General features: G+C 47.8%; 1 protein-coding gene across 2 annotated transcripts in view; it reads right to left on the bottom strand.

Annotated features, from left to right (window-relative positions):
* Nucleotides 1-18416, bottom strand: part of septin2 (septin 2) — a 30960-nt gene that overhangs the window by 1685 nt on the left and 10859 nt on the right. The window contains exons 6-12 of one of the 2 annotated variants that reach the window (XM_058413461.1): nt 10549-10683; nt 9731-9848; nt 9063-9164; nt 8726-8871; nt 7939-8061; nt 7096-7156; nt 6780-6873 (exon numbers count right to left, since the gene is read on the bottom strand). In XM_058413461.1, coding sequence (XP_058269444.1) covers nt 6790-6873; nt 7096-7156; nt 7939-8061; nt 8726-8871; nt 9063-9164; nt 9731-9848; nt 10549-10683 — 769 coding nt within the window. In that variant the 3' untranslated portion in view covers nt 6780-6789. The remainder of the gene's footprint in view (nt 1-6779; nt 6874-7095; nt 7157-7938; nt 8062-8725; nt 8872-9062; nt 9165-9730; nt 9849-10548; nt 10684-18416) is intronic. The other variant, XM_058413460.1, reaches the window with a different exon arrangement.

Raw genomic sequence — 18416 nt, 5'->3', positions numbered from 1 at the left:
CAACAATAACTAGAATAGATAAATAGATATTTCTACAGCTGTGCATTTAATGCGCACACACACGCATGCGCACGCACGCACACACAGAAAGAGAGAGACAGTGAGAGCGCGAGCGAGCGACAGTGAGGAGACAGTGAGAGCGCGAGCGAGCGACAGTGAGGAGACAGTGAGAGCGCGAGCGAGCGACAGTGAGGAGACAGTGAGAGCGCGAGCGAGCGACAGTGAGGAGACAGTGAGAGCGCGAGCGAGCGACAGTGAGGAGACAGTGAGAGCGCGAGCGAGCGACAGTGAGGAGACAGTGAGAGCGCGAGCGAGCGACAGTGAGGAGACAGTGAGAGCGCGAGCGAGCGACAGTGAGGAGACAGTGAGAGCGCGAGCGAGCGACAGTGAGGAGACAGTGAGAGCGCGAGCGAGCGACAGTGAGGAGACAGTGAGAGCGCGAGCGAGCGACAGTGAGGAGACAGTGAGAGCGCGAGCGAGCGACAGTGAGGAGACAGTGAGAGCGCGAGCGAGCGACAGTGAGGAGACAGTGAGAGCGCGAGCGAGCGACAGTGAGGAGACAGTGAGAGCGCGAGCGAGCGACGAGACAGTGAGAGCGCGAGCGAGCGACAGTGAGGAGACAGTGAGAGCGCGAGCGAGCGACAGTGAGGAGACAGTGAGAGCGAGCGAGCGACAGTGAGGAGACAGTGAGAGCGAGCGAGCGACAGTGGTGAGACAGTGAGAGCGAGCGAGCGATAGTGAGGAGGCAGTGAGAGCGCGAGCGAGCGACAGTGAGGAGACAGTGAGAGCGCGAGCGAGCGACAGTGAGGAGACAGTGGGAGCGCGGGCGAGCGACAGTGAGGAGACAGTGAGAGCGCGAGCGAGCGACAGTGAGGGGACAGTGAGAGCGCGAGTGAGCGACAGTGAGGAGACAGTGAGAGCGCGAGCGAGCGACAGTGAGGAGACAGAGAGAGCGCGAGCGAGCGACGAGACAGTGAGAGCGCGAGCGAGCGACAGTGAGGAGACAGTGAGAGCGCGAGCGAGCGACAGTGAGGAGACAGTGAGAGCGCGAGCGAGCGACAGTGAGGAGACAGTGAGAGCGCGAGCGAGCGACAGTGAGGAGACAGTGAGAGCGCGAGCGAGCGACAGTGAGGAGACAGTGAGAGCGCGAGCGAGCGACAGTGAGGAGACAGTGAGAGCGCGAGCGAGCGACAGTGAGGAGACAGTGAGAGCGCGAGCGAGCGACAGTGAGGAGACAGTGAGAGCGCGAGCGAGCGACAGTGAGGAGACAGTGAGAGCGAGCGAGCGACAGTGATGAGACAGTGAGAGCGAGCGAGCGATAGTGAGGAGACAGTGAGAGCGAGCGAGCGATAGTGAGGAGACAGTGCGAGCGAGCGAGCGATAGTGATGAGACAGTGAGAGCGAGCGAGCGATAGTGATGAGACAGTGAGAGCGAGAGCGACGAGACAGTGAGAGCGCGAGCGAGCGACAGTGAGGAGACAGTGAGAGCGCGAGCGACGAGAGAGTGAGAGCGCGCGAGCGACGAGAGAGTGAGAGCGCGCGAGCGACGAGACAGTGAGAGCGCGCGAGCGACGAGACAGTGAGAGCGCGCGAGCGACGAGACAGTGAGAGCGCGCGAGCGACGAGACAGTGAGAGCGCGCGAGCGACGAGACAGTGAGAGCGCGCGAGCGACGAGACAGTGAGAGAGAGAGCGACGAGACAGTGAGAGAGAGAGCGACGAGACAGTGAGAGAGCGCGAGCGACGAGACAGTGAGAGAGCGCGAGCGACGAGACAGTGAGAGAGCGCGAGCGACGAGACAGTGAGAGAGCGCGAGCGACGAGACAGTGAGAGAGAGAGAGCGACGAGACAGTGAGAGAGAGAGAGCGACGAGACAGTGAGAGAGAGAGAGCGACGAGACAGTGAGAGAGAGAGAGCGACGAGACAGTGAGAGAGAGGGCGACGAGACAGTGAGAGAGAGGGCGACGAGACAGTGAGAGAGAGAGTGACGAGACAGTGAGAGAGAGAGTGACGAGACAGTGAGAGAGAGAGTGACGAGACAGTGAGAGAGAGAGTGACGAGACAGTGAGAGAGAGAGTGACGAGACAGTGAGAGAGAGGGAGTGACGAGACAGAGAGAGAGAGGGAGTGACGAGACAGAGAGAGAGAGGGAGTGACGAGACAGAGAGAGAGAGTGACGAGACAGAGAGAGAGAGAGTGACGAGACAGAGAGAGAGAGAGTGACGAGACAGACAGAGAGAGAGAGGGACGAGACAGTGAGAGAGAGGGACGAGACAGTGAGAGAGAGTGATGAGACTGAGAGAGAGAGAGATAGTGATGAGACAGTGAGAGAGATAGTGATAGTGATGAGACAGTGAGAGAGAGAGAGATAGTGATGAGACAGTGAGAGAGAGATAGTGATGAGACAGTGAGAGAGAGAGTGATGAGACAGTGAGAGAGAGAGTGATGAGACTGAGAGAGAGAGAGATAGTGATGAGACAGTGAGAGAGAGATAGTGATAGTGATGAGACAGTGAGAGAGAGAGATAGTGATAGTGATGAGACAGTGAGAGAGAGAGATAGTGATGAGACAGTGAGAGAGAGAGATAGTGATGAGAGTGAGAGAGAGAGTGATGAGACTGAGAGAGAGAGAGATAGTGATGAGACAGTGAGAGAGAGATAGTGATGAGACAGTGAGAGAGAGAGTGATGAGACAGTGAGAGAGAGAGAGTGATGAGACAGTGAGAGAGAGAGAGTGATGAGACAGTGAGAGAGAGAGAGTGATGAGACAGTGAGAGAGAGAGAGAGAGTGATGAGACAGTGAGAGAGAGATAGTGATGAGAGTGAGAGAGAGAGTGATGAGACAGTGAGAGAGAGAGTGATGAGACAGTGAGAGAGAGAGTGACGAGACAGAGAGAGAGAGAGTGATGAGAGAGAGAGAGAGAGTGATGAGACAGAGAGAGAGAGTGATGAGACAGAGAGAGAGAGAGTGATGAGACAGTGAGAGAGAGAGTGATGAGACAGTGAGAGAGAGAGTGATGAGACAGTGAGAGAGAGCGTGATGAGACAGTGAGAGAGAGCGTGATGAGACAGTGAGAGAGAGCGTGATGAGACAGTGAGAGAGAGCGTGATGAGACAGTGAGAGAGAGCGAGAGTGATGAGACAGTGAGAGAGAGATAGTGATGAGACAGTGAGAGAGAGATAGTGATAGTGATGAGACAGTGAGAGAGCGAGCGATAGTGATGAGACAGTGAGAGCGAGCGAGCGATAGTGATGAGACAGTGAGAGAGAGAGAGCGATGAGACAGTGAGACTGAGAGAGAGAGAGCGAGCGAGAGATAGTGATGAGACAGTGAGAGAGAGAGTGATGAGACAGTGAGAGAGCGAGAGATAGTGATGAGACAGTGAGAGAGAGAGAGCGATAGTGATGAGACAGTGAGAGAGCGATAGTGATGACAGAGAGAGAGTGATGAGACAGTGAGAGAGAGAGAGAGAGTGATGAGACAGTGAGAGAGAGCGTGATGAGACTGAGAGAGAGCGAGATGAGACAGTGAGAGAGAGCGAGATAGTGATGAGACAGTGAGAGAGATAGTGATGAGACAGTGAGAGAGAGATAGTGATAGTGATGAGACAGTGAGAGCGAGCGAGCGATAGTGATGAGACAGTGAGAGAGAGAGAGCGATGAGACAGTGAGACAGTGAGAGAGAGAGAGCGAGCGAGAGATAGTGATGAGACAGTGAGAGAGAGAGTGATGAGACAGTGAGAGAGCGAGAGATAGTGATGAGACAGTGAGAGAGAGAGAGCGATAGTGATGAGACAGTGAGAGAGCGATAGTGATGACAGAGAGAGAGTGATGAGACAGAGAGAGAGAGAGAGAGTGATGAGACAGTGATGAGACAGTGAGAGAGAGAGTGAGATAGTGATGAGACAGTGAGAGAGATAGTGATGAGACAGTGAGAGAGAGAGCGTGATGAGACAGTGAGAGAGAGCGTGATGAGACAGTGAGAGAGAGCGTGATGAGACAGTGAGAGAGAGCGAGATAGTGATGAGACAGTGAGAGAGAGATAGTGATGAGACAGTGAGAGAGAGATAGTGATAGTGATGAGACAGTGAGAGAGAGAGATAGTGATGAGACAGAGCGAGCGAGCGATAGTGATGAGACAGTGAGAGCGAGCGAGCGATAGTGATGAGACAGTGAGAGAGAGAGCGATAGTGATGAGACAGTGAGAGCGAGCGAGCGATAGTGATGAGACTGAGAGAGAGCGAGCGATGAGACAGTGAGACAGTGAGAGAGAGAGCGAGCGATGAGACAGTGAGAGAGAGAGCGAGCGATGAGACAGTGAGAGAGAGAGAGCGATGAGACAGTGAGAGAGAGAGAGCGATGAGACAGTGAGAGAGAGAGAGCGATGAGACAGTGAGAGAGCGCGAGCGATGAGACAGTGAGAGAGAGAGAGCGATGAGACAGAGAGCGCGAGCGATGAGACAGTGAGAGAGCGCGAGCGATGAGACAGTGAGAGAGAGAGAGCGATGAGACAGTGAGAGAGAGAGAGCGATGAGACTGAGAGAGAGAGCGATGAGACAGAGAGAGAGCGATGAGACAGTGAGAGAGCGCGAGCGACGAGACAGTGAGAGAGCGCGAGCGACGAGACAGTGAGAGAGAGAGTGATGAGACAGTGAGAGAGAGAGAGTGATGAGACAGTGAGAGAGAGAGAGAGAGTGATGAGACAGTGAGAGAGAGTGATGAGACAGTGAGAGAGAGAGTGACGAGACAGTGAGAGAGAGAGTGACGAGACAGTGAGAGAGGGACGAGACAGTGAGAGAGAGAGACGAGACAGAGAGAGAGTGACGAGACAGAGAGAGAGAGAGTGATGAGAGTGAGAGAGAGAGTGATGAGACAGTGAGAGAGAGAGTGATGAGACAGAGAGAGAGAGATAGTGATGAGACAGTGAGAGAGAGAGAGTGATGAGACAGAGAGAGAGAGTGATGAGACAGTGAGAGAGAGAGTGATGAGACAGTGAGAGAGAGCGTGATGAGACAGTGAGAGAGAGCGAGATGAGACAGTGAGAGAGAGCGAGATGAGACAGTGAGAGAGAGCGAGATGAGACAGTGAGAGAGAGCGAGATGAGACAGTGAGAGAGAGCGAGATAGTGATGAGACAGTGAGAGAGAGATAGTGATGAGACAGTGAGAGAGAGATAGTGATGAGACAGTGAGAGAGAGATAGTGATAGTGATGAGACAGTGAGAGAGAGAGATAGTGATGAGACAGAGAGCGAGCGAGCGATAGTGATGAGACAGTGAGAGCGAGCGAGCGATAGTGATGAGACAGTGAGAGAGAGAGTGATGAGACAGTGAGAGAGCGAGAGATAGTGATGAGACAGTGAGAGAGAGAGAGCGATAGTGATGAGACAGTGAGAGAGCAATAGTGATGACAGAGAGAGTGATGAGACAGTGAGAGAGAGAGAGAGTGATGAGACAGTGAGAGAGATAGTGATGAGACAGTGAGAGAGAGAGTGATGAGACAGTGAGAGAGAGAGTGATGAGACAGTGAGAGAGAGAGAGAGTGATGAGACAGTGAGAGAGATAGTGATGAGACAGTGAGAGAGAGAGTGATGAGACAGTGAGAGAGAGAGTGATGAGACAGTGAGAGAGAGAGAGATAGTGATGAGACAGTGAGAGAGATAGTGATGAGACAGTGAGAGAGAGAGAGTGATGAGACAGTGAGAGCGTGATGAGACAGTGAGAGAGAGCGTGATGAGACAGTGAGAGAGAGCGAGATAGTGATGAGACAGTGAGAGAGAGATAGTGATAGTGATGAGACAGTGAGAGAGAGAGATAGTGATGAGACAGAGCGAGCGAGCGATAGTGAGACAGTGAGAGCGAGCGAGCAATAGTGATGAGACAGTGAGAGCGAGCGAGCGATAGTGATGAGACAGTGAGAGAGAGAGACGAGACAGAGAGAGAGTGACGAGACAGTGAGAGAGAGAGTGATGAGAGTGAGAGAGAGAGTGATGAGACAGTGAGAGACAGTGAGAGAGAGATAGTGATGAGACAGTGAGAGATAGTGATAGTGATGAGACAGTGAGAGAGAGAGATAGTGATGAGACAGTGAGAGAGAGAGAGAGAGAGATAGTGATGACAGTGAGAGATAGTGATAGTGATGACAGTGAGAGAGAGCGATAGTGATGAGACAGTGAGAGAGAGAGAGTGATAGTGATGAGACAGTGAGAGAGAGAGATAGTGATGAGACAGTGAGAGAGAGAGATAGTGATGAGACAGTGAGAGAGAGAGAGTGATGAGACAGTGAGAGAGAGAGAGTGATGAGACAGTGAGAGAGAGAGAGTGATGAGACAGTGAGAGAGAGAGAGTGATGAGAGAGAGAGAGTGATGAGACAGTGAGAGAGAGTGATGAGACTGAGAGAGAGAGTGATGAGAGAGAGTGAGAGAGTCCAGTGATTTATCATTAATGACCTACTGACTGGACAGAAACCTGGATGTAGTTCAGCAGCTCTAAACTGTGCTGTGTGTAAACTATGGAGAGGAGAAACAGCAGCAGATTCCTACAGTACAGGAAACTCATGAGAATAAACATCTCCAGATGTGAAATTAACATCTGTTTATCCAGTGTGCTCTTCCTCATCATCTGGAGATACTGGTTGCTGACGTCGAGACTTTTTTTATTGATCATTTTTTTCATTAGTAAAATAAATTCACAGGCGTTGTTGTAAAGAAAGGTGTGTGTGTGTGTGTGTGTGAGCTTCACGTGGTTGTGGTATAAACCATCCGGCTTTGTTTTTGTTTTTTACCTCGACTGGTTTACACGTGTTGTCCATCTGCTTCATCACCCTGCTTCTGCATCTGTGCCTGCATCTTCGCAATCATCTCCTGCATCCTCCTCAACTACAACACACACACACACACTTTTCAATCACAAAATTCTTTATAGCTACAGTCACTGATGATATAAACCATTACAGACTACACACACACACACACACACTTTTCAATCACAAAATTCTTTATAGCTACAGTCACTGATGATATAAACCATTACAGACTACACACAGTGTGTGTCTTATTTTCAATAAGAGTATTATTATTTATTATTATTTTCAAATGTACCTCAGCCTCCTTCTCCTGAAGGATCATATCCTTGTCCATTTCCTCTGGCTCCGGAACCTTCCTGTAGCGCACACACACACACACACACGATAAACACTCTTAATTTCAGTTATTGAATTCTGTGTGTGGAAGTGAATCAACCCAATGCACCCACTGTGTGTGCATGTTTCTGTGTGTGTGTGTGTATGAACGAGAGAGAGATTAGTGCAAATATAAGCAGCAGACACAGTGTGGAAGAAGAAGTGTGTACACAGACTTGTGAGCAGTTATGTGTGAAGTATGTGAGGCAGAGAGATGCGAGTGTGTTAGACAGCAAGCCACAGTGCTTCTTGTGTGTGTGTATTAGCAGCACAAGCATTAAGCTGAAAGACAGACCTCCCCCTCCTGTCCTGCTCTACACTGTTTTACTGGGTATTTGTGGGAATTCTGATTCTCTTCAATGAGTCAGATCATTTGACTCATCAATAAGAGTCAACTCCTTTTGACTCCCAAACGATTCACTGAAATTTTGTCCTAAACCAGATTTAGTAATAATAATAATAATAATAAATAAATAAATAAATAATAAATAATAATGCAGAGATCACAAATCACGATTCCACAAAAAAAAAAAAAACACTCGTACACAGATCAGCTCAAAGAGTCGGTTCAAAGAGTCGACTTGTTCACGAACGACTCCTCAGTGATATCTCCAGCTATATCTGGTTTAGATTATATTCTCCACACAGACCCGTGTGAGGGTTTAGGATGAGGTATTGACCATACAGTGATGGCCGGTGGTTCCTGGTGGTTCCTGCTGGTTTGTATTGGGGGAGGAGGAATAAAGCACACAGCAGTACGTACGCAGGCGACAGAGGCAGAATGTAACCGTGGGAGGACAACCTGCCGACTCGCTTCAGACGCTCTGAGCGGAAGTTCTCATAGTGCAGGTCCTGAGTCACTTCCTGTAGGTCCTGCATGTGGGTTCTATAGACATGAACACACACACACCCACCCATGTTAGTTTTGTACTGCAGTCACTTATATTATGTACCTTTTATTAAACCATCCATCCATCCAACTACTTATCTATTCATTTAAGTCTGTTTATCCCTCTATCCACTCACCTACTTATTCCAGTAGGAATAATAGTCCATCCAACCATCCACCTAATCATTTACCAATCTATCTATTTATCCTTCAATAAATCCATCCAACTACCTATCTATTCGTTTAAGCCTATTTATCACTCATCCGCCCATCCATCAAACCATGTGCCTATTTATTCATCCATCCATCCTTATTTATCTATTCATTTAACACTATTTATCCCTCTATCCACCCATACATCAAACCACCCACCCATATATCCTTTCAATACATCTAACTACATATCCATCTATTCATTTAAGTCCATCCATCCATCACTCCACCCAACTCTTCATCCATCCATCAATTTAACAGTCTATTTCTCTACTTATCCCTTATCCATCCACCTATTTATTTCATCCATCCATTCAACAATCTAGCTATCTAACTATCTGAAAAACATCCACCTGTCTATCAATCCATCCAACCATCTGTCTATCCCTCCATCTACCCATTTACCTATTCAGTATATAACAGTGTACAGTGTGTGTGTGCGTCATACATGAGCATGGTGCGCAGTTTGAGGAAGTCGTTGTGTTCAGGATTCTCCACCTCCACCACGCCCCATGGGTACAGACGTCCTCGCACCTTCTTCCCTTTAGCCTCGATCTGCTGGTTAGAGCCCACCACTGCAAACGGGATACTGGTCTGAAGAAACAAACACACAAACACACACACACACTTTTATTCCACTTACTCCACAGCAGTTTGTCAGTGATTATACTGTTACCTGATTACAGAAGGACATGTCACTTTAAATCTGTTTAGTTATATTTAATATTTGTGAAATGATGAGCTCCAGGTGTCTGAGCGATGCTGATGATGAACATGTGATGTACCTTCAGAATCCTCGTCTGCTCCTTAAACTCCTCGTCCTCATCTGACTCGGCATCGGGAAGGTGGTAGATCTTAATGCCATGCTCATCGATCTCATCTAAAATCTGCAGGTGAGAAACAGGAAGTCAGGCTTTACGCTTACAAGCGAGTGAAGTTGTGGGTGTGGCCTTACCAGAGGGTGTGTCACAAAGACAACGATGATTATTTATTTTACATGCGTAACACGATATGCAAATTAGGTATGACACTGTGAACAAATCCACACAATCATCACAAATAATTCCTCTGACCAACCCTGTGGAGCATGATCCGAAATTTCTTCAGTTCACAACTTTACTTAGGTAGTAGACAGAGGGATAGATAGATAGATAGATAGATAGATAGATAGATAGATAGATAGATAGATAGATAGATAGATAGATAGATAGATAGGTGGATAGGTAAGAGGATGGATGGAAATATGGAAGTATAGGTTGGTGGATGGAAGGACAGATGAATGGATGAATAAGTAGATGGATGGATGGATGGATGGAAGGTAGTTAAATAAGGTAATACAGGCCGAGGAGCCAGAAGTGAAATCAGCCGGTGTTTAATAATGAGATGAATGCACTGTAGGTCTGATGAAGAGTGAAGGTGTCTGGGGTTAAGGAGATGAGTGGAGGAGTGTTACCCTGCGCTTCAGCCTCTCTCTCTCCTTCAGAGTGAGTGTGTCGGCTTTGGCGATGACGGGGATGACGTTCACCTTGTTGTGGATGGCCTTCATGAACTGGACGTCCAGCGGCTTCAGGCTGCGGGAAGAGACACTGGTTAAAGAGCAGATAATGATGCTCCAATGGAAGAGTTTACTGCTCCATCATCATTACAAACCCCTGCAGCTCACCTTCACACTCAAGACAACATACAGCTTAAACTGTCCACACACACACACACACACCCACACCCACACCTCTTTATTACCAACCATAATGGATATTTATTTATTTAAAATAACTTAGTCAAGACTTTTAGTGTAATAATCAGCATTTAATATATAATTTAATATTATTTATTATTCATTTATAATTATTATAATAAATATTAATAGATTTAGATTTTATTACTTAGTAATTATAATTATTTTAATAAGAATAAAAGTTCTGTTTTTGTGTCTAAATGTTTGTTTATATATACACACAATTATTTACTTATTTTCTATTTACAAATGAATTTATTTGCATATTTATTTTTGTACACTTTTTTTTATGAATGTACTACCTACTAATTTACTTACTGAAATTAATATAAAGCCAAACACCTATTTATTTATTTATTTTTTCATTTATTTGTGTGTGTTGACTGTGTGAGTGAAATATTCGATATTTTTAAACCGGAACATTTCTTTAAATCAGCACTGTTTATTCAGATGAATCGAGTTCCTCGCGTTCCTTCGCGTTAGTGCAAATAAACCCTGGTTTTATTTACGTTTGTGTGGCTTTGTTAAATCCTCACCCGTGTCCAAGTGGAGAGATGAAGTAGAAGCAGCAGTGGACACGATTATCCACGATGTGTCTGCGGTTCAGGCCGCTCTCGTCATGCAGGTAACGCTCGAACTGATCGTCGATGTAGGCGATGATGGTGTTAAAGCTGAAACATACAGAGCACAGAGACAGAGAGATCAGAGGAGTTCCTCAAGGAGCCATGCTGAGACCTAGAACATTTAACATCACAAACATTAACAAACACATGACAACGCCTCACAACATAAAATCTTACACACCAACAAGATCAATAACATCCTGAAATCAGCATCAGTAAGAACCATGGTTATAAATCACGAGCTAGAGCAGATTCAATCTCTGAAACAAAAACCCAGTATTATACACCCATCAGCCACAACATTATGACCACTGAGAGGTGAGGTGAATAAGACAAGTCAACATTTTGTCCTCAAAGTTGATGTTAGAAGCAGGAAAAATGGACAAGTGTAAGGATTTGAGCGAGTTTGACCAAAAGGACCAGATTGTGATGTCTAGACCACTGGATCAGATCATCTCCAAAACTGCAGCTCTTGTGGGGTGTTCCCGGTCTGCAGTGGTCAGTATCTATCAAAAGTGGTCCAAGGAAGGAACAGTGGTGAACCGGAGACAGGGTCATGGGTGATCAAGGCTCATTGATGCACGTGGGGAGAGAAGGCTGGCCCGTGTGATCCGATCCAACAGACGAGCTACTGTTGATCAAACTAGGAGAATACACGGTGCATGATGACGGGTCAGGGCTGTCCTGGCAGCACCAACACAATATTAGGCAGGTGGTCATAATGTTATGCCTGGTTAGTGAAGTGTTTGTTCTCTAGGTCACATGTTTTTCTTTTCAAGGTGACTTTATTTTTAATTATCAGCTCCAGAACTCCAGGTAAATCTTAACTAGCACCAAGATAAGTGTGTGTGTGTGCGTGGTTTAAAACATCTGAACTACTGACTAATCAACACTTTCCGACCAATCCAGAATCCAGAAGTTTTATGTTTTTCACGTTTATAAAAAGCTTCATGGTCGTCTCGGTCTTGAGGTCTGGACGCTGACATGTGGACGCTGAGGTTTAAATTAAACCAGAAGATGAGAATTTGGAGGCCTTTACTGTAAGAGAAATGGGAAGTGGGGAGGATCTACATGAGGGCTGTGTGGGAAGTTGAGAGCAGAACAAAGACAGGAAACAGGAGTGAGCTCTTCCTGCTTCATCTCATGCTGGACATCTGATTGTCCGTCAGATCTGAACATTTCATCTCAGCGTGTCTCTGAGATCAGAACTGATCTGAATGTGGAAATGAAATCAGATCTGGCTGATGTTTCCCAGAGAATCCTGGACACATTTCGGAGATGTTTACGGTCTCGAGTCTGTGTGCTGTGATTTTGAACTTTATGTTTATGAAACTCTTCAGGAGCTCAGGTCTGAACCTTTCACATCATCAGCATCGAGAACTCCAACTAAAGTGCTTAAAAATCCAGGAAATGTGCTGCAGGTGGGACACGAGAAACATCACACCCTGTGAGAAGAAGTGCATCCTGGTTAAATAGGGTTTGAGTTAAAGGTAAATTAGACGAAGTCTGATCAAGAAGAAGTGAACAGAGCAAGTGAAAAAGATCATTTCCTAATTTACACACACAACTGTCACACACACACACAACTGTCACACACACACACACACAACTGTCACACACACACACACACACAACTGTCACACACACACACACACAACTGTCACACACACACACACACACACACACACACACACACACACACAACTGTCACACACACACACACACAACTGTCACACACACACACACACACACACACACACACACACACAACTGTCACACACACACACACAACTGTCACACACACACACACACACACACCTGTCACACACACACACACACACACACACACACACAACTGTCACACACACACACACACACACACAACTGTCACACACACACACAACTGTCACACACACACACACACAACTGTCACACACACACACACACAACTGTCACACACACACACACACAACTGTCACACACACACACACACACACAACTGTCACACACACACACACACACACAACTGTCACACACACACACACACAACTGTCACACACACACACACACACACACAACTGTCACACACACACACACAACTGTCACACACACACACACAACTGTCACACACACACACACAACTGTCACACACACACACACACACAACTGTCACACACACACAACTGTCACACACACACAACTGTCACACACACACAACTGTCACACACACACAACTGTCACACACACACACACACACAACTGTCACACACACACACACAACTGTCACACACACACACACACACACAACTGTCACACACACACACACACCTGTCACACACACACACACACACAACTGTCACACACACACACAACTGTCACACACACACACACACACACTGTCACACACACACACACACTGGCTAATCACACACACACACACACAACTGTCACACACACACACACACACACAACTGTCACACACACACACACACACACAACTGTCACACACACACACACACACACAACTGTCACACACACACACACACACACAACTGTCACACACACACACACACCTGTCACACACACACACACACACAACTGTCACACACACACACACACACAACTGTCACACACACACACAACTGTCACACACACACACACACACAACTGTCACACACACACACACACAACTGTCACACACACACAACTGTCACACACACACAACTGGCTAATCACACACACACAACTGTCACACACACACACACACACACACAACTGTCTCACACACACACACACAACTGTCACACACACACACACACACAACTGTCACACACACACACACACAACTGTCACACACACACACACACACACACAACTGTCACACACACACACACAACTGTCACACACACACACACAACTGTCACACACACACACACACACACAACTGTCACACACACACACAACTGTCACACACACACACACACACAACTGTCACACACACACACACAACTGTCACACACACACACACACACAACTGTCACACACACACACACACACAACTGTCACACACACACACACACACAACTGTCACACACACACACACAACTGTCACACACACACACACCTGTCACACACACACACACACAACTGTCACACACACACACACACAACTGTCACACACACACACACACAACTGTCACACACACACACACACACACAACTGTCACACACACACACACACACACAACTGTCACACACACACACACACAACTGTCACACACACACACACACACACAACTGTCACACACACACACACAACTGTCACACACACACACACAACTGTCACACACACACACACAACTGTCACACACACACACACACACAACTGTCACACACACACAACTGTCACACACACACAACTGTCACACACACACACACACACAACTGTCACACACACACACACAACTGTCACACACACACACACACACACAACTGTCACACACACACACACACCTGTCACACACACACACACACACAACTGTCACACACACACACAACTGTCACACACACACACACACACACACACACACAACTGTCACACACACACACACACAACTGTCACACACACACACACACACACACAACTGTCACACACACACACACACACACAACTGTCACACACACACACACACACAACTGTCACACACACACACACACACACAACTGTCACACACACACACACACCTGTCACACACACACACACCTGTCACACACACACACACCTGTCACACACACACACACCTGTCACACACACACACGCCTGTCACACACACACCTGGCTGTCACACACACACACTGTCACACACACACACACACAACTGTCACACACACACAACTGTCACACACACACAACTGTCACACACACACAACTGTCACACACACACAACTGTCACACACACACACACACACACACAACTGTCTCACACACACACACACAACTGTCACACACACACACACAACTGTCACACACACACACACACAACTGTCACACACACACACACACAACTGTCACACACACACACACACACAACTGTCACACACACACACACACACACAACTGTCACACACACACACACACACACACAACTGTCACACACACACACAACTGTCACACACACACACACATACACACACACTGGCTATCACACACCCACACACACCTGTCACACACACACACACACACAACTGTCACACACACACACACAACTGTCACACACACACACACACACAACTGTCACACACACACACACACACAACTGTCACACACACACACACACACAACTGTCACACACACACACACACACAACTGTCACACACACACACAACTGTCACACACACACACAACTGTCACACACACACACACAACTGTCACACACACACACACAACTGTCACACACACACACACAACTGTCACACACACACACACACACACACACCTGTCACACACACACACACACACACACACACACACACAACTGTCACACACACACAACTGTCACACACACACAACTGTCACACACACACACAACTGTCACACACACACAACTGTCACACACACACACAACTGTCACACACACACACAACTGTCACACACACACACACACAACTGTCACACACACACACAACTGTCACACACACACACACACACACAACTGTCACACACACACACACACACACACACACACACACACACACACACACACACACACACAACTGTCACACACACACACACACACACAACTGTCACACACACACACAACTGTCACACACACACACAAAACTGTCACACACACACACACACAACTGTCACACACACACACACCTGTCACACACACACACCTGTCACACACACACACCTGTCACACACACACACCTGTCACACACACACACACAACTGTCACACACACACACCTGTCACACACACACACACAACTGTCACACACACACACCTGTCACACACACACACACAACTGTCACACACACACACACACACACAACTGTCACACACACACACACACACACACACAACTGTCACACACACACACACACACACACAACTGTCACACACACACACAACTGTCACACACACACACACAACTGTCACACACACACACACACAACTGTCACACACACACACACAACTGTCACACACACACACACACACAACTGTCACACACACACACAACTGTCACACACACACACAACTGTCACACACACACACAACTGTCACACACACACACACACACACCTGTCACACACACACACACACCTGTCACACACACACACACACCTGTCACACACACACACACACGCCTGTCACACACACACACACACACACACACACACCTGTCACACACACACACACACACACAACTGTCACACACACACACACACAACTGTCACACACACACACACAACTGTCACACACACACACACACACACACACACGTCACACACACACACACACACACACCTGTCACACACACACACACACACCTGTCACACACACACACACACCTGTCACACACACACACACACACACACAACTGTCACACACACACACACACACACACACACACACACAACTGTCACACACACACACACACAACTGTCACACACACACACACACACACAACTGTCACACACACACACACACACACAACTGTCACACACACACACACACACACAACTGTCACACACACACACACACACACACACACAACTGTCACACACACACACCTGTCACACACACACACACACCTCTCACACACACACACACACACCTGTCACACACACACACAACTGTCACACACACACACACACCTGTCACACACACACACACACCTGTCACACACACACACAACTGTCACACACACACACAACTGTCACACACAACTGTCACACACACACACAACTGTCACACACACACACACACACACACACCTGTCACACACACACACACACCTGTCACACACACACACACCTGTCACACACACACACACAACTGTCACACACACACACAACTGTCACACACACACACACACCTGTCACACACACACACACACACACACCTGTCACACACACACACACACACACACACCTGTCACACACACACACCTGTCACACACACACACCTGTCACACACACACACCTGTCACACACACACACCTGTCACACACACACACACACACCTGTCACACACACACACACACACCTGTCACACACACACACACCTGTCACACACACACACACCTGTCACACACACACACACAACTGTCACACACACACACAACTGTCACACACACACACACCTGTCACACACACACACACCTGTCACACACACACACACACACAACTGTCACACACACACACACACACACACACCTGTCACACACACACACACACACACACAACTGTCACACACACACACAACTGTCACACACACACACACCTGTCACACACACACACACACACAACTGTCACACACACACACACACACACACACATCACACACACACACCTGTCACACACACACACCTGTCACACACACACACACACACAACTGTCACACACACACACACACACCTGTCACACACACACACACCTGTCACACACACACACACCTGTCACACACACACACACCTGTCACACACACACACCTGTCACACACACACACACACACACACCTGTCACACACACACACACCTGTCACACACACACACACACACACCTGTCACACACACACACACACACACCTGTCACACACACACACACACACACCTGTCACACACACACACACACACACACACCTGTCACACACACACACACACACACCTGTCACACACACACACACACAACTGTCACACACACACACACACACACAACTGTCACACACACACACACACACACAACTGTCACACACACACACAACTGTCACACACACACACACCTGTCACACACACACACCTGTCACACACACACACACAACTGTCACACACACACACACAACTGTCACACACACACACACACACACACACAACTGTCACACACACACACACACAACTCACACACACACACACCTGTCACACACACACACCTGTCACACACACACACACAACTGTCACACACACACACACACCTGTCACACACACACACACACCTGTCACACACACACACACACCTGTCACACACACACACACACCTGTCACACACACACACAACTGTCACACACACACACAACTGTCACACACACACACACACAACTGTCACACACACACCTGTCACACACACACACACCACACACACACACACCACACACACACACACCACACACACACACACACACCTGTCACACACACACACACACACCTGTCACACACACACACACACACCTGTCACACACACACACACACACCTGTCACACACACACAACTGTCACACACACACAACTGTCACACACACACACACACACACAACTGTCACACACACACACACAACTGTCACACACACACACACACACAACTGTCACACACACACACACACAACTGTCACACACACACACACACAACTGTCACACACACACACAACTGTCACACACACACACACACAACTGTCACACACACACACACACAACTGTCACACACACACACACACACAACTGTCACACACACACACACAACTGTCACACACACACACACACCTGTCACACACACACAACTGTC

This window comes from Hemibagrus wyckioides, linkage group LG17, assembly GCF_019097595.1.
Source record: "Hemibagrus wyckioides isolate EC202008001 linkage group LG17, SWU_Hwy_1.0, whole genome shotgun sequence".
Taxonomy (NCBI): Eukaryota; Metazoa; Chordata; class Actinopteri; order Siluriformes; family Bagridae; genus Hemibagrus; species Hemibagrus wyckioides.
Note: the sequence above shows the minus strand (reverse complement) of the source record. Positions and strands in the feature narration are given on the sequence as shown.